The sequence below is a fragment of the Sitophilus oryzae genome, unplaced genomic scaffold (assembly GCF_002938485.1).
Source record: "Sitophilus oryzae breed Bouriz unplaced genomic scaffold, Soryzae_2.0 scaffold_1167_pilon_pilon, whole genome shotgun sequence".
Classification (NCBI taxonomy): Eukaryota; Metazoa; Arthropoda; class Insecta; order Coleoptera; family Curculionidae; genus Sitophilus; species Sitophilus oryzae.
The window spans coordinates 2037875-2064874 of NW_022145801.1; the positions used below are offsets into that span (position 1 = coordinate 2037875).

The window sequence follows — 27000 nt, forward strand, 5'->3', positions numbered from 1 at the left end:
CATACATCCTCAATATATTCATTCCCGTACATCCTTAATACTTCTCCGTACTTCCTTAATACTTCTCCGTACTTCCTTAATACTTCCCCGTTAAACGAAAGTATGTAATTCAAAATACAGGGTCCGGCATAGTGCGTCGGGCATCTGTAGCTCCTAGAATAAAAAACTTCAGAATTTTGTTTAAGTGCAAATCTAAAGTATGTACCAGGATGTATTTCAGGAAAATATGTAAACTTCTATAGAGTGGCTCAAAAAAGTGTCAGTGGACCTGGATGATTTTTTTTAAATGGAACGCCCTGTATATTATTACATTTTTGGCTTCCTTTCAGATCACTTTACATAACTCTAAGATATGAATAAATATATTTCTATAGTTTCAGAGATATTAAAAAATAAATCAAAAATACATATTTTTCAGCCCTTCTTAAAAAAATTATTAAAAATACAGGAACTGTTCTGAAATCAAAAGTACATTAGGTATTTACTTTAGATGGTCTGTTTTTACTTTACTATAATTATGGTAATCGTAAATCATACAGGATGTTCAATATTCTACGCCAAACTTTCTAAAATATAAAATATTTTTTCTTTGTTTTTTTTAAATGGAACACCCTGTATATTATTTTTTTATTAGATCGAGAGTTAAAAAATGAACATTTTTTGTATTTAGAGTATTTCAAAATTTTTAACGGTTTCGCAGATACACGCAGTATTATTTCATATGGCGCTGTCAATGGTAAAATACGAGAGAAAAATCATTGGGTGGCTTTGATAAAAATTTACTGTGGAAAATGCCATATGAAATATAAAACCGCAAATATCTGCGAAACCGTTAAAATTTTTGAAATACTTTAAATACAAAAAATGTTCATTTTTTAATTCTCTGTCTATTGAAAAAATAATATACAGGGTGTTCCATTTAAAAAAACAAAGAAAAATTATTTTATATTTTAGAAAGTTTGGCGTAGAATTTTGAACATCCTGTACTAGATTTATGATTTTCATATTTATAACAAAGTAAGTACAGACCATCTAAAGTAAATACCTAAAAAAGTCTTGATTTCAGAACAGTTCTTGTATTTTTAATATTTTTTTTAAGAAGGGCTGAAAAATATATATTTTTGATTTATTTTTTAATATCTCTGAAACTATCGAAATTTATTTATTCATATCTTAGGGTTATGTAAAGTGATCTGAAAGAAAGCCAAAAATGCAATAATATACAGGGTGTCCCATTTAAAAAAAATCATCCAGGTCCACTCACACTTTTTTGAGCCACCCTATAGAAGTTAAAATATTTTCCTGAAATACATCCTAGTACATACTTTACGTTTGCACTTAAACAAAATTCTCAAGTTGTTTATTCTAGGAGCTACAGATGCCCGACGCACTGTTGCCGGACCCTGTATATCTCTATTAATCCACATTGGCTACCAAAAACAGCCAACGTTATAAAAAGCCCTAAATGATAGCGAAAATTTAATTGTTTACAGGCGTTCAAAATAATATAACGAATAATACAGGTGGTCCGAATTGTATTCCGGAAACTTGCATATTCTGCAGATAAATCTAAGTAAAAAAGTTTGTGTACTGTATGCCCTAAAATGCTTAGTTAGTTTTTAATAATAATAATAAAACGAATACATTGAATCAAATTCTGTTCAAAAATATATTCTTTAATTACAAAATATTACTTACATAAATACAAAAATAAACTCGAATAAAAATATGTAATCCAATCAGTTTTTTAACGTTTTATTAATAATTTGTATTTTGACTTTGTCGTGTCTACTAATTTTAAATAAATCGTTTTTAAGAGTCGCTAAGGAAATTTATTGGACCATAAAAAAAATATTTTTTGTCGACATCTAAAGACGCATTCTCACAACTCGTGTACTTGGCAAGTATTTTTTATTGTCATACAGGGTTAGGCGGGAGTGCGGCGTAGCTCCTATAATAAATAACTTGAAAATTCTATATAGATGCCCGACGCACCGTGTATACCCTGTATACCAATTACAAATGTTTGTCAAGTACACGAGTCGTGAAAATGCGCCTTAATGCTGGAAGTACACACTCGCCGAGTCGACCCGAGGCGCGACAAAAAATTAACGATATCTACATTGTTATTGGCTAGGACCGTCTTTTTTCGTCGCGCCTCAGGTCGACTCGGTGAGTGTGTACTTTCAGCATTAGATTTCTGGCCATTTAAATGCTGTAATTTGTACTTTGTATTCACTAGATTATCAGTTAAGGATGATTCATGGTACACCGGGCCGTACCCGAGCCGGGCACGTTCCGTAAAGTAGACACCGAGCCACGTCCGGGCCTTCAATATATGCTACACCGAGTGGACAACGGGGATCATGTCCGTGCCGATTATATTCTAGAAAACAGTGTTGCTGCAGTGGTACATTTGTACCAAATTTGATACTTTTAATTCTATTTGGTACAGTGGTACTACATTTTCAAATCCAGGATGATTTGGTACAATAATTATTTCGCACGCGCACCGAAAATGAATAGATATTTAATAATTATTGTCGTTGATATTGCATTAAACGCGCTTACCGATACCATTCGGAGACAATCCGCATTAATTAACGACGTATTATAAACGTTGTAATGTCTATAGCGTTGCCTATGTTAAATAACCCGAAGAAAAAACTTGAAAATTTACTGTTTCTAACATGCTTCTATATTTGCGTTTTTTTTTAATAAAATTTAAGTTTTCCAAGTATTGTGTATAGTATTAGAATTACTTAGATTTTTTCAACCTATACATACTTATAATTGGGTTTTCTGAATTTCTATTTCATGTTTTTCGTCTCGATTTGTGTCTTTCTCCAGGAAGTTTTTTTATGTAGAAATTTATGAAGAAATTCACAACGACCAAACCGGTTAAAGTCATTTGCAGATGTATTTTGTTGTGCTTTAAAAAATTGTACCAAAGTGGTACATTTTTAGCTTATAATGTGGTACGCGCTAAAAGTTGGGTGCGGCAACACTGCTAGAAAACAGTCGCTATAGGCCCGTAGACGAACGAAGTATTTAGTAGTAGTGGGAACTATCGAATGAATACTATCGAAACATTCGATAGTTGCAATTCATTCGAATAATTCGATAGTTAGTAAGAAAACATTCGTTGAAAACTATTCGAATAAAAATTATCGAATAGATCCGTCATCTGCCTTGAAATATTGTATTCTAGTAATTCGGCAGCAAAAACCATTCATTTATAAAATTCATTCATTTATAAAATTCATTCATGTATAAAATTCATTCATTTATGAAATTCATTTATTCGTCAGGGATCGATTATAATAAAAATATTAACTGAATTTTTAGTTGTCGCCCGGCGACGTAGGTTTTTTTCCGGAGAAAGCGGTCGGTGGCAATGCTATGAAAGAAGCCGGCATCTTTGATTTTTGCGGAGTCATATATAGATAAGGACACATTATTTTTTTTTATTGAGGTGCTAGTATTTACACAGAAAAATGAAAATACATTATGAAGGGCGCTGTTGCCATATTTTTTGTATTAGTTGATATTAGCAAAGAATATTATTGTTTGGCTTTAGTTAGTTAGGGATAGTATGTCTATATATTCTGCATTTTTTTATTAATATTCTGTTGTTACACTGCAATAATATTTGTTATTTTGGATGTAGGAAAATTATTTTTAATGTTTTTAAGCAAAGACTGGTTTAATAAATAATAATAACAGTAATAATTTGTTATACCTATTAACAACAAAATTTAAAATCACTTAATATAAATATTTTTTTAAGTAGTAGCAAAATATAAACAACAAATTAGATGTCAAAACTTATTTATATTAGATCCTATTTAAAAATAATATAGTTCTAATTTTTTGGCAACGTTGGTTTATTAAATAATAATAATTACAGAACTAATTTGTTATATTAAACAACAAATTTTAAAAATCATGAAATATAAACATTTATTAATTTTCTAAGCAAGCGGTGTAATGGAAGGAAAATATAAATAAAAAAAATTAGAAATCAAAATTATTTATATTAGGTGCTTTATATTACTATTTAAAAATTATATTTACTTTACTGGCATTTACTTTAAAAAATAAATGAAATATTTCTTCGCAAAACTACATGTAAGAGAATTAGCATAAACAAAATACAAACATCGTTAACTTTTTTTAAATTGGCACGTGTAAAATTTTTTCATTTTAATTCTTTCTCACCCCATAGTTTGAGTTCGATAACCATTTATTTAACCACATTACTTAAATATAATTATTAAGTTCCAACTAATTCATAGGTATTATTAAAACATCTAAAAATACAAATATGTATTTTTAAAATTAATTGTAAGTTCATCTCATCTCTTAAAAATTGCTACTTCTCAAAATTTCCTATTAAAAAATAGACCATATACCATATAAAATGAAATAATTGAAAGATCGGACTACGGAAAACCACACAAATTATCGGAAAAATTTTTGACCACCTGCACATGCACACAATCGTCAATAAATAGAATTAAAAATAACTACTATTTTAGTATTTTAACTATTTTAATAAACGCAAAAATAGCACAGTATTTATACGGCGAAGTTATAAAAATTTGGAAGAACCAATAATGCACTGACGCATACAAAATCCAAACGAATACTAAATTTCATTTATCAAAGCATTCGAGTCGTGGCTCAACGATAACCATTTAGTCGCACGGCGAGGTTGTCACATATGCTTTAGTTTACAAATGAATGAATGATTTTATTCGAATAAAACCATTCGATAGTTGAAATCATTCATTCATTAACCATTCGATAGTCTAATTCATTCGATAGTTCCCATCGCTAGTATTTAGCCGCGGCGGCTCATTTATGTTTGCCGCAACGGGGCCGGACCGTAGCGGATCCGAGGAAAAATGTACACCGACATTTCTCGGACGGGACACGGACGCGTTCCGGCGAAGCTCGGCCCGTGCTCGGCTTAGCATGAATGTATAAGTATAAATAACATTTGACAATGTTTGGCCGTGCCTTCACCGTCGCACGGCCCAGGCCCGTCACGGTGTACTGTGAATCATCCTTTATCCTGCCTATACAGGGTCCGGCAATAGTGCATCGAGCATCTGTAGCTCCAATAATGAAATAGTTAGGAATTTTGTTTAAGGGCAAACCTAAACTATGTATTACAGGAACATATTTTAACTTCTACAGGGTGGCTCAAAAAAGTGATTAGGTCAAGACGATTTTTTTTAAATGGAACACCCTGTATATTATTGTATTTTTGGGTTCCTTTTTAATCACTTTATATGCAGTCTAGTAAAGTGATCAAAAAGGAAGCCAAAATACAATAAAATACAGGGTGTTGCATTAAAAAAACATCCCAATCCCGATTAATCTTTAAAATTTGATCCACCCACATCGCTCGAAATTTATTACAGAAAGTCGTTTAGACATCATTTTCGTCAACTGACTCGTCGAAAATAAAGTTTCAAAAGTCGCGTATCGCCATCTGAAGGGAAACCTAATATTCCATATCAATTAGCTTCCTCCTCTAAATATTTCTATCTTTGTAAAACCACCTCTGTATGTAAAAGTACCGTATGATCGAAAAAAACGGAGTCCAGTTTTACTTACTCCGGAATACAGTTCGGACCACCCTATATACAGGGTGCCCCAGAAATGAGTGCAGATATTTTAAGGGGTGGTAGATCTGGCCAAAAGAAACATATTTTCTCTTTACCATTTTTAAAATAAATTGAAAATAACCGAGTTATTTAACTTTGAAAGTTTAAAAAAAAAAAATTGCGACATTTGAGAGCCGCCGGGGAATCTCGCGGATCCCCGGCGCGGGGGGAGAGATCTCGCGGATCTCGGCTTGTTCGCCGCCCGCTGTTGCCACATCGACTAGAAAGACTTAAAAAGTACTTGCAAAATCCCACACCACCCAAGTGGTTCTGGCAGAGGTGCGTTACTTTTTTAAGTGGGAAATCGCCAGTAGCCCCATACTTTCCACATTCCACAAAAATAAACTAAAAAGAAAAAAAAAATCCTACCAAATAAAAAAAAGATATCCCTATAGCAGAGAGATACAACTGCAGAGCTTTCTTTTTTTCCATTTTACCACTCTTTTAAACTGCACATAACACTACACTTAATAACCTCACTTCACTACAATTCTTAACAACACTATGCAAATTTTCAACTGTGGAAATATTGGCTCCCTTATTAATTTTAGAGCTAAATCGTAAATGGTTTTTAAAGATACATTACAAATTTGCAATAAGGGGATCCAATATCTCGACAGTTCAAAAAATTTGCATGGGATATCCTATATTTCCAACGATGATGCACCACCCGGTATACCCTTCGCTTCTGACTGCATGCTATTAATAATACCTTGTTCAAAAATGACGACCTCCATTTCCAATACATGCTCTCCTTCTTCTGAGCATGGAATTTTTAACGTTTTGTAGCAATTCTTCGTTGCATTTCCCGATCCCTCAAATGCTGAACCATACTTTACAAAGGTTCGAGCATTAGGGATTTATCTATTCGATACTCTTCGGGATAAAGTCTCTCTGAGCTTCTACAGCGCTTTCCCCTGCCAGAAAGTACCTATGCTCTTAGCATATCCACCTTCTCCGGATTTCTATACTCCATCGCGATTTGCCTATACCGATACCGATTACCGACACAAAAATATGCACTAACGAATATTTCTTACAACACTTTAAACACAATCTCCGATCACTTTCTCGAATTTTAAAGCTCGATAATATTAGAAATTAGATCGATTTCTAGCTTTAGTGTACATGCTTTGTGTACATGCGATTAATAATGTCGTTAGTCGTTAATATAATACAGGAATCTGTAATTTTCTCCCCACCGCCCATTTCATTGGAAAACTGCGGCAAGTTTTCTGCTTTTTGAAATTACGATCGATGGTATTTTATTGTGTAAAAGTGGATGGTAAAATGGCATCGATCGTAATTTCTGAGGCAATTTAACGTCTTAGCAGGTATACTTATTTTTTTTATCAAAAAGCTTTATAGAAAAAAAAAAAAAAACTGAACATGTTAGTAGCTTTATTACTAATTAAACTATTCAAAACATGTTCTGATATTACTAAAAAAATTTAAGTAAAAAATATAGCAAATTTTATAGTTTGACGACGTTATAATTAACAATAGGCAAATGGAAAAAATTACCTAACTACATATTAGAGACATAATTCCATACCTAGAAATACCGTATGGTCGAAAAAAACGGAAGAGTGTGTTTTGAAAAAGTAAAGCATAATTACTGTGTATTGACTTTATTGTGAAAAGCAACCTATTTGAAACACATTTACGTAACTACAGAATAGTTTAAAAAAGAACTTACACACATGTTTTTTTAGTCTATTTTCTTTATTGTTTTATATTTGAAAAATACAGTCCCCCTTCCAATACATAAAAACATTTATATTCAAATATACTCTAGATAGAGCTCCAATTTTTATATGAAATGAGAATTTGTTCACACATAAACTACCGTATGATCGAGAAAAAACGGCGTCAACGATGGCTATGAAATGAAGGTCGCTGTCATTTTATATGTAAATTTATATAGGAAATCTCATTGATCGTCATTTCCCAGCCAACTGGACGCCGTTTTTTTTTCGATCATATGGTACATTTTATGTATTTTATTCTTTAATTTTAATTACTACAAATGGTTCCTTGATATCTTTCTTTGAATACATATATTCTTGTTACTCTCTTTTCATCTTTGTCACTAATATACAGATGCATTGCAATTTGTTGTTAGTATATTTATGTAATCATTTCATAAATCTTAAAAATAAAAATGGTTATAACATGCTTTCCAGATATCCATATCCACAATATTCTGTGTGTAAATATGTTCAATTTTTAATAATCCATTCACTAAATGAGATTGTGAGACAACATACAGATAGCTGTTTAAATAATTTTCAATCTTTGTATGTAATAATAGATTTCACATATTATATGCATTACACAATATGCATTACCTGCAATAATAAAAGATATTTTCTTTAAAGTGTATAATTCTGTCTAACACACTTCTTATAAAGTATACTCTGACTCTTTGAACATTTGTTACAGCTTCTAATAATTAGGTATATCGATAACTTCCTAAGAAATTTTGTTAGCACTTTTAGTTAGTTTACCATTTTTCTCAATATATTCTGCATAATATATGACTCGATACATTCACCTAGAATAAAATCAATAATATCATTTATGAATAGAAAACTACATGTATAATTTTTTTTCGTTAATATTTGCAATTTCAGACCAGAACTTGTCTGAAGAGAACTTTCTTGGTTTGTTTAAAAATATCTTACCGTGTAACATAAATTTACATCTGAATTAATCTAATCAGATCAAATTTTCTTCATAGTATAGAAAACATCGAAACTATTTGACTGGTAATCGAGCTATCAATAAGCTGACACTAAAATTTAATGCATAATTAAATGGGATAATTATTTTCATGTAAAACAAAACTTTATACTTAATAAGACCACCGGGAGTACATAATTATAATGTTACTGAGATTTTTGATTTAATGTATCGCTTGGTATTTGTAGATCAATTATTGTATTGTGATTACAATTGCCTTCTTCTCCATTGATGCATCCTAATTTAAGATTACTGATTTTCTAATACATAATTAAAGTGAAATTATTTTTCCTACCATTACATAATTAATTTCTTCCTACCATTAGGTAGATACCTGAAAGGTTAATAAATTAAAAAACGAATTTATTAAGACATTTAAACTGTTTACTTCTATTTCTCATATTTTTGACACAAAAACATTATAAATAAATCAAAAAAATATTCGTATACCAACTGAATTATATGATATTTCATTTTGAATAATAAAAGTACTTTTTTACAGGTTTATTTTGGCATTGTTTGCATTGTTTTTTGTTGTTATCTGTTTTGTTTTTGTGCGAGCTTAATAACCCACGAATAACCTTAAACATAACCTTAAACTACACACCATACTAGGGATGTAAAATGATTCGAATCGATTTTTATCAAATCGACGTGATTTTTATCAAACGATTTTTTGGTATAATCGATCTTTTTTTTAAATCGAAGACCGATTTTATTTATACGGTTTTACAGGTTTATTTATTTGTTAGAATTTAGAATAAGAAAAACACTTTTAGTTTTGTTGGAATATTTGTTTGCAGTGCATCTCTAGTAAAAAGGCCATCTAGCAATGAACTGAAAAATTAAGTGTAAGTGCTTTCGCCGCATGCGCCGATGTTTGTTTATCACTTCCTTTGATATCAGGTGTCAGATTTTTGTCGGGGCTTCCCATATTTTTTATATTTTAGATAACGTAGAATATTCTTTTGATTTTACCTTTTAATTCTTTTCTTGTGTATTTTTATTTTATTTTTGGGATATCCCTACTCCATACATTAAACATTTAGAAAATTGGTTTATCTATCTTTATACAACCACCAAAAAACGTTGACCCATAATAGTAATACATCAGTCCAGTAGAGGACGCTAAGTCAAAAAAAAATTCGTAAATAAAAATTTGTGATTTGTAATTCCTTCAGTGTTTTCGAAATCGTTGTCGGGTTGGGTGTCGGTTTTGAAGAAATGTCGAAGAAAACCCCGGACTGTCTACCATCAGCAGCCGGATATAAGTAGTTATTAAAGCAAAGTTTTTTTAACATTTTTATTGTATTTATGAGTTTAGTGTTTGATTATTATCATGTGAAAAAATTTAAATAATATTTTAAAAGTGATAGGCACGTGATAGGTTTGTGATGTTCAGTTTAATAGATATTTGGTGTGTATGTGTTTGCGTATATGTGTGCTGGATAAAAAACACTTTCATTAAAAGGGTAAGCTCTAACTAAACATTAAAGGTTATAATTGTTTATTGAAACGATTGAAAATATTTCCTAATATGGCGAAAAAAGAAGCTATAATTGTTAAGATTTATTTTTTCAGTTTACTCCACTGTAAAAAAGTATTTAAAATATTGCGCGCCTTCTCTAGAATTAGTAGAGCAATCTACACTAATATGAATAAAAATTAATTTTCGTATTTTTTTCTTGTAGCAACTTAAAATAATTGAATTTATAGATAAACATGCAGAATGTGGGTATGGTAGGAGGTGGCAACGTTGCATTCTCTCCGACACTCTCTATGCCCGGTAAAGGAATTTCCCGGGGAGTGAACAGTGGCACTCAAAAGTTTTTCAACATTTTCCGGAAAATGTCAAGAAAAATATAAAATTTTCAACATTTTTTTTTCGCAAAAAAAAACTCATAGGCGTGTTTCTGGGGTTGAACTATACTACCAGTTAAAATATCTGCACTCATTTCTGGGACACCCTGTATAGTAAAAATAAAAGTGCAAAAACGTTTTGCTACAACTCTAAAGAGTTAGAGACTTGCATTGTATGTTTAACAGTATATTTATAAAAGTGCATATCAAATATACAAAACTTTCACATTTTGGACCACTTCTAAGTTAATATTAAACTTTGCTGCAGTCGGTATTAGTTTAAGTTGACTTTACGTCCGTACGTGTCTAATATTCTAGAAATCTAAAGATTAAAACTTAGCGACAGATGCAGCAGATCTTGCAAAATTAATTAATTTGTAACAGTGAGAATAAATATTTCACATAACTATTATTAACTAAATTATTAAATTGTACAGAGTAAGTCAGCCATAGAGTTTATTATCTCATTAGAATTACAAAAAAAATGTTAAATAGCAGGGTTTTTTAATGTATATAACATAATATTTACCCTTATTTTTAATTTAGTTAATTTTTTTACATTGTATTGCATCTAATGATTGAACTACTGATTGATGATTAATTTTTTTTTCATGGCAACTTTGATTTTTACAAAGAAAAAGAAAAATTGAAATGTTTATTGACACTAGGCTGTTGACAAAAGCTACACTAGGCTGTAAATTAAGGCTCCCGTTTGCTCCTTGTATTCTTCTTCTTTTTTCTCCACCTCCAAGAGACCATCTTGTAACTTGGCTCCTAGTGATGTAAAAGGTAATATTACCGGTAATTTTGGTAATATTATGTAATATTATCGCAAGATCGGTAACATTGGAAATATTGCTTTTTTCCCACTCTACTCTTTTCCTTTTTTTGGAGCTACTTTGTTTCTGGTTTATTGGATACTAAACACTCATTAAAAAGCTTAGCAGTTGACGATAGCTCAGATATTTCTATTATAGCGTTTTTTAAACCACTACCACTGCGAACGGCAGCTTTTTATCGGAGAGCAGTCGTGGATAAGGTATTTCACTAGAAAGAAAACTAATTAATAACAATAAACAAAAAAAAATAAATTGTACTGAAGCTGTGGTTGGTTCCTTGTGAAACATCGTTGAAATATTAGTATTTTAATAAAGCACGCTTTTAGATGTTTCAAAAAACTTTTAATAAGAGTAATTTTAACTCTACATATATGTTTCGGCTTGTTAGGCCTTTTTCAAGAGTTTTTTAAGAACTAATCGTCTAACTACAATGTAACTATATATATATTTGCTATGGGGGTGGGTTCAGAGAGTTTACAATAGGGGTAATAAAAAATGTGTTTAGAAATCCTTGTTGGTCGTTAACATTATTTTCGTTTTTAACAGATTTTAGTATTTCTAACTGTTCAATGTAATTTAAGCGTCTACCTTTTGTTTCTCTGTGTAGTAACTTAATTGAGTTTTCATTAATTTTGTGATTATTTACTATACAATGAGTTGCAAGACCAGAACTATGCTGGAGATTATTAATAGACTTTACATGTTCATTAATCCTTATATCTAAATTTCTACCTGTTTGGCCTATGTACACGGCATCACAATCATTGCAATCCACCCTATATACAATAAGTCGGGTAAGATTATAGGGTGGATTGCAATGATTGTGAATTGTGAATGATAGTACGATATTAATTACTCAAGATGTATATTATTGTTTTAAGACTGAAAATGTAACACATAAAAACCAGAACTTAAATCTAAACTTAGCTGATTGTTCTTGAGGCAATCCTGCTTCAAACAGTAACAGCGTGAGGTGGGACTCGTATATCTGTACTGTCTCTCGGCCAATGCAACAAAAGGGGCCAGGATGAGGACACCATGAACTAATACAGCCGTAACTATCGATTAGGCTTAAAAACAGGAGAGAAGCAGCATGGGGCCTACGCCACATCCACGCTGGGGCACTCTGTACATAGGACAAACTATCCGTACAGTGGAAACTCGTCCATCGGACACCTGTCCATAGGAAAACTATACATGGGAACACTACCCGTACCTTGGAACACTACTAGGACCTTGGATAATGCCCGTACCTTGGATACTGTTCATACATTGGATATCCAACCATATGATAATGTCCGTAATTTGGACATCCGTCCATAAGATAATGTCCGTAACTTGGATATCCAACCATAAGACCCTAAAAATACGAAACTCTTGTTTAAAACCAAACAAGGTCTAATAAACAAAATAAACCAACCTCGAATTACTTCCGAGGGCTCAATAACAAATAAAGGCAATTGTCCTTTCTTCCAATCAACATTCTGGAGGACAAAAGCAAAAGAACACCGACGTGCCAGCAAAATACAAATACGAGTTAAGGTGGGCCAATCCAAAACTCTACCCTAAAAATACTCAATAATAATAACGAATCTAAAAAAGATAATAACTCATCTTTACCTGTAGCTTCGAAATGGCAGCTGATTCAGATTTTGCAGCAAGATTTAATTTACCATTTCTAAAAGTCGTCGCTAAAAGGGTTTGCAGCCGTGCCCTGCCGTCCCGCAAATCGGCCAAACCAAAAGTGAGGTTAAAGCGCAGAGCATGCGCAGAGAGGCGCCTTGAAACGATCTTGACAGCCCTCCACAGAAGCAGTGAAGCGATAACAGGGTTGTTAACTAGAAAACGTAAAAATTACGCCAAGCGTATCAAATAAATTATCAGGCCTGAACGATACGAAATCCGGTGACAATACGCCAGACATCATATATTATATTATATATGAAAGACATGTAACGAACTAAAAACGTTACATTATTGTTTCACCAAAAGCAGTAAGTCCTCTGCTTCGAAACGAATTTTGGCAATAGATACAAGCAACTTAGGACCTGTTTAAGCCAATCAAAGAATGGATAACGACTTTTGAAGCTAACGGGCCAACAATCTCAAAATTTTTTACCTGCTTTTTTGAAATAAGGTCTATATTATTTAGCAAAGTATCAGATTCACCCGTTGCTAGGTCGGAAAACAAGAAAACGAACGAAAGAGAAAGAAGAAACATATGCAAGTATGAAGATGATTTGCTATTATTATCCAGTCTATTACGTACTATAACATAGGCCACACTCTGACTCTAACTAGCTTAGAACATGTTTTTGTCTTTTTTTGTAATGTTTTTACAGTTTTGAAATAAAAAAATAATATTATTTAAAAAGCTGTTTTTATAAATTACCAATGTTACCGTAATATTACCGGTAATATTACCAAGTTATAAATTACCGGTAATTTTACATCACTAGATGCACAGTACTGATGAAGACCATAAGCCAGAAATCACTCTTCAGCAGGTTACGCCAATATTTCTTTTCATTTTTTTTAATACACTTTCCCGCCATTTTATCCCTTAATGGAAATCCGATTTTTTTTAAATCCATACAGAATCATTGTCTACTACATTTAAAGAAACGTCGAGAATCTTGTTTAACTAATTTATCAAGGTTTATCATAGACACAATATTAACAATACACAATATACATAACTTACAATTCCATACATACGAGGCGTTTCGGAAAAAATAAAAGGGATAGGAAAACAATATAACATACGAACATCTTTCAAAACACTAAATACACTTAGATCCATTTTATCACATACTAAACCAATGAATACAGAACAACAACAAAAAATGTAATTTACAAAATACCATGTAAATGCGATAAATTTTACATTGGTGAAACATCTAGACCCTTAAATGTTCGAATTAAAGAACATAAAGATTATTTAAGAAAGGGAGATTTCACAAATCTAAGATTTGTCAGCATTCATGGGACACAGGGCACAGAATAAATTTTAATAACGCCAAAATTATAATGAAAGAAGCGATAGCCTCTAAAAGAAAAATAAAAGAGGCTTTTTTAATACAATCTAATAAAAATAAATCTATTGCTCATGCATCTGTAGATGTTAGTAATGTATGGCAATGGTCGCGTTCATCAGGACGTAGCGCTACCGCAGCGATCACCAATTTTCTGCTGAACTCGCCGATTAGTTGTGAGCGCTCTGGGATCAGTCGCCATTTTTTCCATCAGATTTAAAATACGCTACGCTACCGATGCATGATGGATTAAACATCACATACGCCAAATGTCACAAAATGTTTTGGAAAACGAAAACAAACCATTTTGTTTATTGTTCTCGATTGACTAATCCCCTCGATTTGTGCCAAAAAAGGGTGAAAACAATTTAATATGCTTTACTTATGACTTAGACTATATGCATTACTGATGATTTATAGACCTTAGACAAGGAAAGAGAGTTCCTTGTCTAAGGGATGCTAAAATGCGCGTTCAGCACTCTGATCAACTTATCCTGATGAACGCGACCAATCACTTTTTTGATTTTAAAGAACATAACATAAATAAATATAACGTAAAAATTAAAAATAATCATACAGAAAGTTTGGGGCTTTTTGGTTTTACCTTACTAAGTAATTTTTATCAGGTAGTAATTGTTAATTTTGAAGTTTAACTTTATATAATGTCATTTTAACAGAACGTCAACGGTTTTTGTAGACGTATCTCTTTTAAAAAAACTAAGTCTTCTCGAATAGTTGAATTTAAATATTTTAAACAGTTTTTTTCTTTATTCTTTGTATTTTTTTGCTTCCGACGACGAAAAGAGATAAACTTTCCGAAACGTTAAGCATTTTTTTGTTCGTTAGGCAAAATTGTATATCTGTAAACCTAACTTCTGACAAGTAGTTTCCGTTTGGATTAACGCAGAAGTGTTTACAAAAAATAACTATTTTATTTTGTAGATTTTCTTGCAGTGGCGAAATACCCATATAGGATTTTTGTAATGAATCGGCCATAGATATAGACATTTTTTAATAATTTATGGTTGAAAATACTAAACAAAATATCGCTGGTATCTTTACTTTGCATATTTGGCCAGGTATATGACAAAGACTCAGTAATATAACGATATTGTTGCAATTAGTTATGCCAATTAGAAGTCGATAGAAGTGTATAAAGTTTGCAGCTGTAATTGAAGCGGTCTCACAATGACGGAGCCAGGGAGTAATTTCCTCGAGGAAATTGTGTTTCACTCCAGACCCTGCTAAATACCATTACGGAGTAATTAGTTTAAAATACCGTCAGAAAATGTTGTAATATACTAATAAAACTTGCTAATAACCGTCAAAATCATATTGGAGTTGTTATTTCATTTTGTTTTCGTATAATTATGTTTATTTGCCTGTTCTTGCACTTCTCTTTTGTGTGTTCTATTAAAAGTTTAGCCGTTAAAATAGTTTCGTTCTATAAAGTAAGTTTTCAATTATAACTCCGAGTATAGTATTTTATATAATGGATAAAATTGTTATAATTAAAAAAAATCCGACTTTTATACCGATCGAATAGGTTCAGTAATAATAATTTCAGTAAAGATTAAATAAGAATATGGCGGGACGTTTTTATAATACTAAAAAGGACATTACAAACATTAACCAGAAATCCAGTAGATTTTTTTATATACTGTGTGAGATAGAAATTGCAACACCCAGTATATGCTTAGCTATCTTTATAATGTCTTGTCACTTGATTGCTTGCATGCCGATTACTCGGTTTACAATTAAACAGATTTTATTTAATTTCAAAAACACAAACAGGCTTTATTTTATTTATTTTTTTGAGAATCTGTTTCGAGGTATTCAGTTTTATAGCCTTTGGGGTATTGAAATCATCGTTTAGTAATGCCTCCTGTAAAAAGAAGTGCTGTGCATCGTCAACTAACTAAATTTGTTTATAAACGATGTTTATATGTAAAATTATATGGGAAATGTCATCGATCGCCATTTCCAAGCCAACTGGACGCTGTTTTTTTCGATCATACGTTACTATATGGATACTTATGTGTGTAATTCCATTTTTTAATAATAAAACGTAGTAGAACATGCAGTATGCTATAAATTGTTATTATACCCAAATTAATTTAAGCAACAAAGTTTGTTAATTTGACTAGTCTCAAGAGTACCAATTATACAGAATAGAAACTGAAAAGTCGAAAAGTTGACGTAAATATCTAAAGAAAGTCCAATTTCCATAAATAATTTAGAAAAGCAAAAGCCATTTAACTTTTTCAGATTCTTTTAAACAACTTTCAATGAATGGACAAAGGCGAACCCTGAAGCGATTAAAGAAAAATAAAATAAAATTACAAACAGTTTCTTAAAATACCTCAACAATTGAATGATAAGAAATAATGGATGATCATTCACAAAATGAGTTTTAGATAAAAGTTTTTTAATACAATAAAGACAGTGCGGCATAATTATGTTGAGGATATAAAATCTTTTAACTGTCTCACAAACGATATTGGTTAACGAGTACCTACCACAAAAATAGAGGCGACCAAAGTTTATATTGAGAAGAACCGCCTATTTAAAGATAAACATATTTTATTTTTATTTTTTTAAGACACTCTGTATACATAAATAAAATTATTGATTTTTAAAATATTATCCACAAACTAGGGAGAGGGAAATCAGACAACAAAAAGAGATTATAGGTGTTAGGTAATAGCTTTTAGACTACCGTTCAAGATGCATTGATGTTTTTTTTTGGTTTGTAAGTTTTGTGACAAAGAATGTTATTAAAGGTAAAGTAAACGTTTCCTCAGTACTTAACGAAATTAAATCGAAATACAATCGTTTACTGTCCATTCATGCCGATGCTGTTTATTCAGTATGACATAGAGTAACAATAAGGGCCTTGTTGCGTGTACTAATAATTTCCAACCGTGCATGGGCGAATATCTCAGCAAACAAGTGAACAGTCAAAACCAAAGAATGGTAAAACTCATAGTCTAAAGATATTGGCACCAAACATATCAACTCTAGCTGAGTAACCTCCCGAATCCAGGGACCTCAGTACCTGCAGATATGGGGACCTGCTAACTAACAATACCTCTTCGGTTTTAAATAATGTTTTAAGTGTGTTAAACTTCAAACACATTGATATGAAGACAGTATTTGTATTATTACTATTTCTTTTTTTATTCAAGTTCAGAACAGCATAGTTGGATTCTCTGGAATAGTGATCAAGGTTTTCTCTGCCATGCTCTTTTACTTGTAAATTCCAGGCAGGATACGGCACCCCTTTCATTTGATTTAATAAAATAAGTAGGGCTATTTATAAATTTAGCGTTTGATTTACATAACCTATTCTCCTTAAATTTCCCAAATATTACTTCTGTCGAGCGCATCCGAGGTAATCACAATAAAAAATATTTTTAACACAACGTATGTTCCTTTATCTACGTCAGTGAGTTAAGAAGCTCTTAACTCACGCATTTTGAGTGACTTAAGAGCTTCTTACTCACGCATTTTCATTACCGCACTTCTTGTTTAGATGACTACCAAAGAGAAAAAAATATTTTGTAAAACATTTATTTTGCACTAAATACAAATAAACTGTTCTATTGATAATAAATATAAAAACATGAAAACTTATTTATTATAAATGTTAATTCTACAGTTTGAACAATCTTTCACGTAAATGCCTGATGACGCATATACATATATTCATTTTAATAGATATCATAGTATAGTAAACGCCACTAATGTTTGGGAGTGGTATTTACTAAAATGGTCATACACACATTAAAATTTTATTTGGGATTGATATATTTTACTTCTGAACTGTTACCACTGAATATCTGAATATGTTTTTCTTTCTTTATAACGAAATTTATTATAACGAGATGGGTTTGCAAATATCTAAAAGCTTGCATTATTAAAGCATTTTCCAGGTATTCGACATTGTTATAGTTGCCATCATATTTCATATTTTAAAATTCCTCAAAATCAGAAATCGAGAACGGACAAATCTAGGAATCAGGGAGGCCATCATATGTGTCCATTGGTTCCAATTCATTGATTTGAGAAATAATAATTTAACAAAATTCTATTATTTACAAAGTTGTTAGCGAAAGCCCCTCTTTCTGAAAGTATATTTTACGTAAATTAGCTAAAGGAATATCTAAAAGTTCCGGTACGATAACTTCAAAGATTTACAAATAGCGGTAGAAAGTTAAGTTTTCCTAATATATAAAAAATTATTAGTGGCCCCTAAAATATAACAAGAGACAGATAGCAGTATACTTTTACATACATCAATTCTTTATTTTCTGTGATTATCAATCATGGCCTACTAATAAATATGATCTTTTAATAAAAACTTTTAAATATTGCAGTAAATAGTGAAAATAAATATAGAGTGATATATATTTTTGAGAAGCTTATGACAAGCCAGATCATAGAATTTATAAATATACAGGGTGTTCCATTTAAAAAAAACATAACTTTAGTTCATATATTCGAAAATATTATTTTCGTAGAATAACAGACTACGCCACTGTATTCTTCGTAAAAAGTTCTACAATAAACAGTTTTCACCTTCTCGATACCTTTCACAATAACAGAGATACGGGGGGTGTCCCAAATTGCAAAATTTTCAAAAAGACCTTGTAGATCAGAAACAAAGAGGGCTATGAAAATTTTGTTTACAGCATCTTTCGTTTGACAAAAAAGGGGGACAGATTTGTGCAAACCGCATTCTTCTATCTTGACTAATAACGGGGATACCGTATGATTTCAACTAAAATGGGACACCCTGTACATTACATTTTCTTGGCAGTCGTTGACAGTCATTCGCAACAGACTTACGGCAGTCGACTATAATTATATGGTAGTCCCAGGCAGTCTTCTTCACAGCCAATGGTAGTAAGTCTCTTAACAGTAACGTGATATTTTGGCAGTACGTGTACATTTTTTATCCAAGTGGGACACCCCTCGCCTCATACCTTCTTATAGAAAATAGAAATGTATATCATAGTTTCAAAAGTTATGAATATTAACAAAATAATATTAACACGTTAAACGCCATGGCGCATGGCGGGCCCTAGGGACCGCCAAAGGAAGTACCCTCTACGCCACGGAGGTCCCCAGGGACCGCTCGGTATTCGGTTCGAATTATTTGTTCCACAAACCAGCGGTCCTTGTTTAAGCCTGTTTGAGTGTGATGGGCGGACCTCTCTGGCTTGCGCGGCATGTATACCTATCCGAACTTTTGATTTGAAAAAAAATTAGATTTTTTTTGAATTTCAAATGTTGAAATGGAGAAAAAAAAATAATAAAAACTCAAAAATAAATCATAAAAACAAAATTACAGATATTTTTATGATGTTTGTTTGATCGTAAACCAGTATATTATAACAAAATTACTTGGCCCAGAGAGCATTTTTTAAACATATTGTCTGGCGCTTAACGTGTTAAGACATACTGTAGGGGTTGGATTCTTTGGTATTACAACAAAATAAAACACTAATTCATCCCCATACACGAAAACGCTTTACTTTTGATACTGGACGCGCGTTTCGCTAACCATGTTAGCACAGAATATCTAGCTGCGTAGCTAGATATTCTGTGATGTTAGCATCATGAGCAGATGATTAAGCAGTGTTAATGAAGTGTTTAGATGTATTGTTGTGAATTAGTATGTTATTTTACGATTAAGATTCACATTATAACAAAAATACTTTAATAAATTATTTATACAGGGTGTCCCAGAAATAAGTGCAAATATTTTAACTGGTAGTATAGTTCAACCCCAGAAACACGCCTATGAGGTTTTTTTGCGAAAAAAAAATGTTGAGAAATTTAAAATTTTTCTTGACATTTTCCGGGAAATTTGAAAAAACTTTTTAGTGCCACTTGTTTATTCACCTGAGATTTCTCTACGGTGTATCTAAACCTTGCAGTGTTGCAACCTCCTATGTTATCCACATTCTACATAGTTCTACATTTATAAATTCATAGACAAATTTCTACTCAAAAATTAGGAATGTTAAATTTAATCTTTTATCAGTGCTCATTATTAATAATTATTATAGAAAAAAAAACATTAATTATTTTTAGTACTTACCCTTTCAATGAAAACTTAACAAAAACCACCGAAAATTAACTAAAAGGCTGAAACATTACGTTTATGACGTTTACGAAAATGATTCATCATATTATTCACAACCAGGTCACAAAAAAGACATTCCTAAAATGTTTATCGTAATTTAGAATTCAATATATCGAAAACAGCCCAACGAATAATCGATTAATTTCTGTTTTGTTTGTTTTCTTTCATGTTTCTCTGTTTTATTTCAACCACTGATTTACAAAACACCTTGAAAAGCGCACATTACTTTAAATACCGTCTCTTATCGCCACTTTACAAACTACTTTCAATCTAAGAAAATACATGTTTCACTCAACAATTTTAAATACGTATTTTGTTTTTTCGCTATTTTTTCGATGTATTTCGACAGACCAACTGTCGCGCGTCGGCCAAGAGTGCCACGTGTGAACTGGTCCTTTGAGCCGCGCCGTCGTGGCGGGCTTGCGTCAGACGATGATGTTAAGCAACGTTACCGTAGTTACAACAATTTAAAATTCAAGACATTCGAAGCAATCAAATTCGTATTAAATTTTAAAAATAAAACAGAAAAACATGAAAGGAAACAAACAAAACAAAAATGAATTGATTATTCGTCGGGCTGTTTTCGATATATTGAATTCTGAATTACGATAAACATTTTAGAAATTTCTTTTTTGTGACCTTATCGATAATCAATTCATTTATGTTTTGTTTGTTTCCTTTCATGTTTTTCTGTTTTATTTTTAAAATTTAATAAGAATTTGATTGCTTCGAGTATTACAGTTGAGGGTTGGAACCTTTGGTGTTACACAGCAAAATAAAAACACTAAATCACCACAATACACCAAAACACTTTTACTTTTACACTGAAAAGTAAAAGTGTAAAAGTAAAAGTGTTTTGGTGTATTGTGGTGATTTAGTGTTTTTATTTTGCTTCGAGTGTCTTCAATTTGAAATTGTTGAAACTACTGCAACCTCGCATGACGCAAGCTCGACACGCCGGCGCGACAAAGGAGCAGTGAGCAGTTACCAACCAGTGATGCGCGACTGTCTTGACCGACGGTTGGGCTGTAGACGGAATTGTCGAAATACATCGAAAAAATAGCGAAAAAACAAAATACGTATTTAAAATTGTTGAGTGAAACATGTATTTTCTTAGATTGAAAGTAGTTCGTAAAGTGGCGGTAAGAGACAATAATTCTCAACATTTATTAATTCAGAAAGGTATTCACAGTAGTATGTAATGTGTGCTTTTCAAGGTGTTTTGTAAATCAGTGGTTCAAATTGTGATGAAGCCTATATGAAAATAATGTGTTAAGTTAAAAATGGGGAGTGTTATTTTAGCAGATTTTATAATAGCATGTACAAGTAAAGCAGCAAAATGAAGTGTATTTTAGTTAAGTGTGTATCGAAAAAGAGAACTGTCGCAGTTACATCGATCTGTCATAAGTATCTTTTTTAATGTTGGGTAAGTTTTTTAATTTAACTTTTTTAACTTTTAAACATTTAACTTTTAATTCATTTTATGTAATAATATAACAATCTTATAAATGTAATGCATCTCTGCAAACTCCTCAGGTGTTGTGATTTTATGACTTACTTTTAAACAAATACTTTCTTGTCCATATGGCAACACAGTGCGTCGAATTAACTGAAATCCGGGCTTGATCCGGGAAATTGGATGTAGTTGGCAATATCTGCCGGCGGTTCTCAAAATGTTGCGATTATTTTTTTAAATTTTCAAAGTTAAATAACTCGGTTATTTTCAATTTATTTTAAAAATGGTAAAGAGAAAATATGTTTATTTTGACCAGATCTACCACCCCTTAAAATATCTGCACTCATTTCTGGGACACCCTGTATAGTTAATTAATTTTTTTTTTTATTATTTTTTTTCAGGTCAGTAGTGCCAACAACATTCTTCTGCTTCACCTGGGAGTGTTAAATATTCCATTCGGTATATTATTTCTGGTTTTTTGCATCCCTGGTATAAAAGGTGAGCCACTAAACTAACATATATTTGTCTAGAATGTATTTCTACATAGGATATATTTCAGAAACACAATGGGCAATTGCAGGAGCACCTTGTACAACAACTGGTTTCCTATTCACTCTAGTACATCCTTTACTTCTTTGGACTATATGTGGTCTCAACTGCGATCGTTACTATGCCATCGCCACACCACTCCACTATACCAATATCATCAGCACACAGAGAGTAAGTAAGACTTAATGTTATACATTGGTTTGGTTTGGGGTTTTTAATTAATTTTAATTAAAAATTAATTTTAAAAATACATATATGTATTTTAGATGTTTTAATAATATGAATTAGTGGTTATTATTATATTTGTGGTTAAGTAAATGGTTATCGAACTCAAACTATGGTGTGAGAAAATTAAATTGTTAAAAGTTTTACACGTGCAAATTTAAAAAAAAAGTTAACGATGTTTGTATTTTGTTTATGCTAATTCTCTTACATGTAGTTTTTTGCAAAGAAATATTTTATTTATTTTTTAAAGTAAATGCCAGTAAAAGTAAATATTATTTTTAAATAGCAATTTAAAGTACCTAATATAAATAATTTTGATTTCTAATTTTTTATTTATATTTTCCTTCCATTACACTGCATGCTTAGAAAATTAATAAATGTTTATATTTCATGATTTTAAAATTTGTTGTTAATATAACAAATTAGTTCAGTAATTATTATTATTTAATAAACCAACGTTGCCAAAAAATGTAGAGACCATTATTTTTAAATAGTATCTAATATAAATAATTTTGACTTTTAATTTGTTGTTTATATTTTGCTAATACTTAAAAAAAATATATTAAATGATTTTAAATTTTGTTGTTAATAGGTACAACAGTTTTATTTATTACTGTTATTATTATTTTTTTTAATAAACCAGTCTTTGCTTAAAAATATTAAAAATAATTTTCCTACATCCAAAATAAAAAGTATTATTGCAGTGTAACAACAGAATATTAATAAAAAAAAATGCAAAACATATAGACATACAATCCCTAACTAACTAAAGCCAAAAAATAATATTCTTTGCTAATATCAACTAATACCAATATATGGCAACAGCGCCCTTAATAATGTATTTTTTAATGTTAATAATGTGATTTGGTTGATTTAAATTTTAACCATTTCCAATAGTTGGGCAAAAAAATGAATTATATCATATAGGATGGCTCATTAGTGCGAGGAAATCTAATATCATCGTTGTTGACAAAGATACTATGAAAGAAAGTTTTATACAGATGTTGCATAGTTTATAAAAGGGCATTTACCAAAAATATTTTGTTTGTAACAAAATAAAGTTAGGATAAAATTTTAAGTTTTTTTTAAATTCAATCACCCATTTTTCTGTAGACAATTGGATTCAGCATAAAATTCTGCATATAGTACGCTATTTTTATTTTCAGCACTATGCAGTGTTGCTATTCTGCTTCTTATGTACTGAAATTTTGTTAAACTTTAACTTTATTAATAATTAGCTATATTTTCCTAAACATTAAGGATAACAGAATGAACACGCGAAGGAAAATTTACATTACCTTATACAAGGTAATTTTCATGGTGTCATGTCGCCAGCCCCCCACCGCAATATTTAAAATATTATATCTCAATGTTTTTAAATGCAACACCCTGTATATTATTTGCATTTTGAAGCAGAATTAAAAAGTGAAAAGTTTTTGTATTAGTGTATTATAAATTTTTAACGGTTTCGCAGATTTTACGAATTAAAGTTGATATATTTATACAGGGTGGACCAAACTATATTCCGGAAACTTCGGCAGAAAAAAATAAGTAAAAAAGTTTGTATAAATGTATATCCTAAAATACTTAGTTTCGGAGATTACAGGGTATAGAAGTTTCATTTTTATTCCGATTTTTTTCAAATAATTTCTGAAGTAAAGTCAATATTTGGATGAAAATTGGTATCTGGAAGTTTTTTGACATGAGAAATTTGATTTTGATGTCAATATGACTCATAGACTAATGTCACGTACTAGAGATAGATTGGACACTGATATAAAACAAATGGGTCCGTCATTTAGAGCCACCTGGTGATCCGGAAGAAACTAATGGAGAGTTTTGGCATAACATAATTTTAGCGTTCCGTTACTTATTAACGCTAATTAAAACGGTAACGTTATTCAAGCGCATAATTATTCCTTGTAAAATATAAAATAATAAATATAGACTTTTTTACTGCCCATTTTATGTTTTATTAGATCATTAGAAGTGTAACATAATTACAACAAAATTAAAATTATAAATACATACATTTTAAACACCAACAATAGATCACATAGCGCCTATTTTTTTTTGATTTAACAACTAGATTATACTAATTAACTGTTACTAAAAATACTATATATTACCAACTATGTACTTACTTATTTATTATTAAACTATTTTTTTATTTGGTTTATAAATTATTATTTCTAAAATGTCAAAATGAGTTTAATAATAAAAAGTTTAGTATCTAACACGAAAATGATGGTCGACTGTAAGTATCAGAATGCACAAACTAATAAAAACACAAACTATAAACACAAATCACTGAACTTTCCGACAAATCAGGAATATCTGAATTAATAATTATTTAAATAATGATTTAAAAATAACTTGACGGATCACCAACATTTTGTCAACTAGACAAAAACTAGACCATAGACAGTAGTTAACATAGAGACTGTCATGTCATCTTCATAATATAAATTAGAAACCTGTACTTTAATGTCTTTTGCGCCGTCTGGCGATGCGGAAGAAACTAAATTTGTAGTTCTATAAAATTACCATTGAGTGTCTAGGGCATGATATGACTCCTACTTGTAGAGGGTGCCACCTACATATTTTTAACTGGTTTGAAGAGTAATAACTTTTCGTCTGTACCTGTATAAAACTACAGAGTAAAAAAAGACGTTTTTTACGTAGAAAAAGGCTTCTTGGTAAAAATCGCTACGAGTAATAGTTCTCAAGATATTTGGAATCTAAATTATCAATAATACCTTATTTATCAATAAATGTTGACTAAATAGTTATTATACTGAAATCATAAATATGAAATGTTTTTGTGCCAAAAGTTCAACAGGAACTGTTTTATCGTCATTCTTTCGAAGAAAAATTTATTTTTAATTTAAGTAAAATAAAGGGTTCCCAAATTTATCATTTCAGTCAAATAATCTATCTACTCAACTTGTTTATTTTTTGCCAATAATGATATGTATTGACTATTTACATTCTAAATAACTTGACAACGGCTGTTTTTGATTTTTACCAAGAGACATTTTTTACGTAAAAAATCACAAAAATGTATATTTTTCTACTCAGTGGTGTTATACAAGTATGGGCGAAAAAAAAAAAAAAAGTTAAAATTATTCTTCAAAACAGTTAAAACACATGTAGGTTAGGTGGCCAAGGTGGCGCCCCCTTACAAATAGGGGTTATATTGACATCAAAATCAAACTTCACATGTCAAAAAACTCCTAGACATCAATTTTCATCTAAATATTGATGTTACTTCTGAAATTATTTGGAAAAAGATCAAAATAAAAGTGAAACTTCTACACCCTGTATCTCCGAAACGCCGCATTTTAGGACATATATTTATACGAACTTTTTTACTTATTTTTATATGCAGAATGTTCTGCTTAAGTTTCCGGAATAGAGTTTGGACCACCCTGTATACCTACAGTTTTCTTAGAAAATCAAGGAAATAGGTAAAAATAAAAAAATATAACATTTTAAACTAGACCAAAAAATTTTCTGTTGCCTTTTTTCAGAATGTAAAAATATAGATGTTTAATAAGTCTAATATTAGTATATTATTGATAGTATTAGTATATTAATATATTATGGTACGTATACATTGGTGCGATGTGGCGCGAACGCGCAGCGCGCGCAGAGCTTTGGCCGCGCGTTACTTTTATTGTTTTAACGAACATCCCGCGATCCATAGAAATCACGCGAATATTCGTTTCGTCGTTAATCATGTCTCTATCGTCCGAGAAGAACTACGCAATTTTAGTGATGAGTAGTGCGACTCTTTAAACACTCCATTAATACATGTAGTTTTACATGAGATCCAAAAACATTTTGTATCGATAGAACTGCGTTGCAAGATTTTGCATTTTTTACACGTTTTTGACAGCTTTACTTTTTCAAATAAAACCTATACTGCACGAGATATCATTTTTATCGATTGTCCCGATTTAAATCTATCGATAGATCTCCCCGTGCCACGCGCTGTCTATTCTCAGCCGTTCGTCGAAAACAGATCTTATCTGTCCGAAATCATATTTCACACTTTCCTTCTCTCTTTCGCGTGCACATTTGCCTCATTTCCATATTTCGCAGCGAGCTGGCAGCGAGTTTAGAGTGCCACCGGCCTGGCGGAAAATTCGCGTCAAATCGCCCGAAATCGTGCAAGATAAAGGGGTTGAAGGGGTGGGGGGATGAAAGCGAATCAACGACTGAGCTAGTTTATTTCCCGGAGAAAATGAGGGTGGCTTAAGCGCGATCCGTTTTATTAAGAAGATATATTTTATGCTGATTTCATTTCTACAAATTTTGACATAAGATATGAATTCGCACGGTTCACTGCACCTTCCTTGGTGCATTCTATGAAAGCTTCTGATCAGGGTTGGGCGTCGATACATCGACTTTTATTCTTGACCTCGACATGTCGACAATAAATTGAAACTGTATG

The 27000-nt window shown here is 31.3% G+C and overlaps 1 protein-coding gene across 1 annotated transcript in view; it reads left to right on the forward strand.

Annotated features, from left to right (window-relative positions):
* Window positions 1–27000, forward strand: part of LOC115888047 (G protein-coupled receptor 161-like) — a 175594-nt gene that overhangs the window by 50330 nt on the left and 98264 nt on the right. The window contains exons 2-3 of the mRNA XM_030907618.1: window positions 22169–22265; window positions 22327–22487. Of these exons, the coding sequence (XP_030763478.1) occupies window positions 22169–22265; window positions 22327–22487 (258 nt within the window). The remainder of the gene's footprint in view (window positions 1–22168; window positions 22266–22326; window positions 22488–27000) is intronic.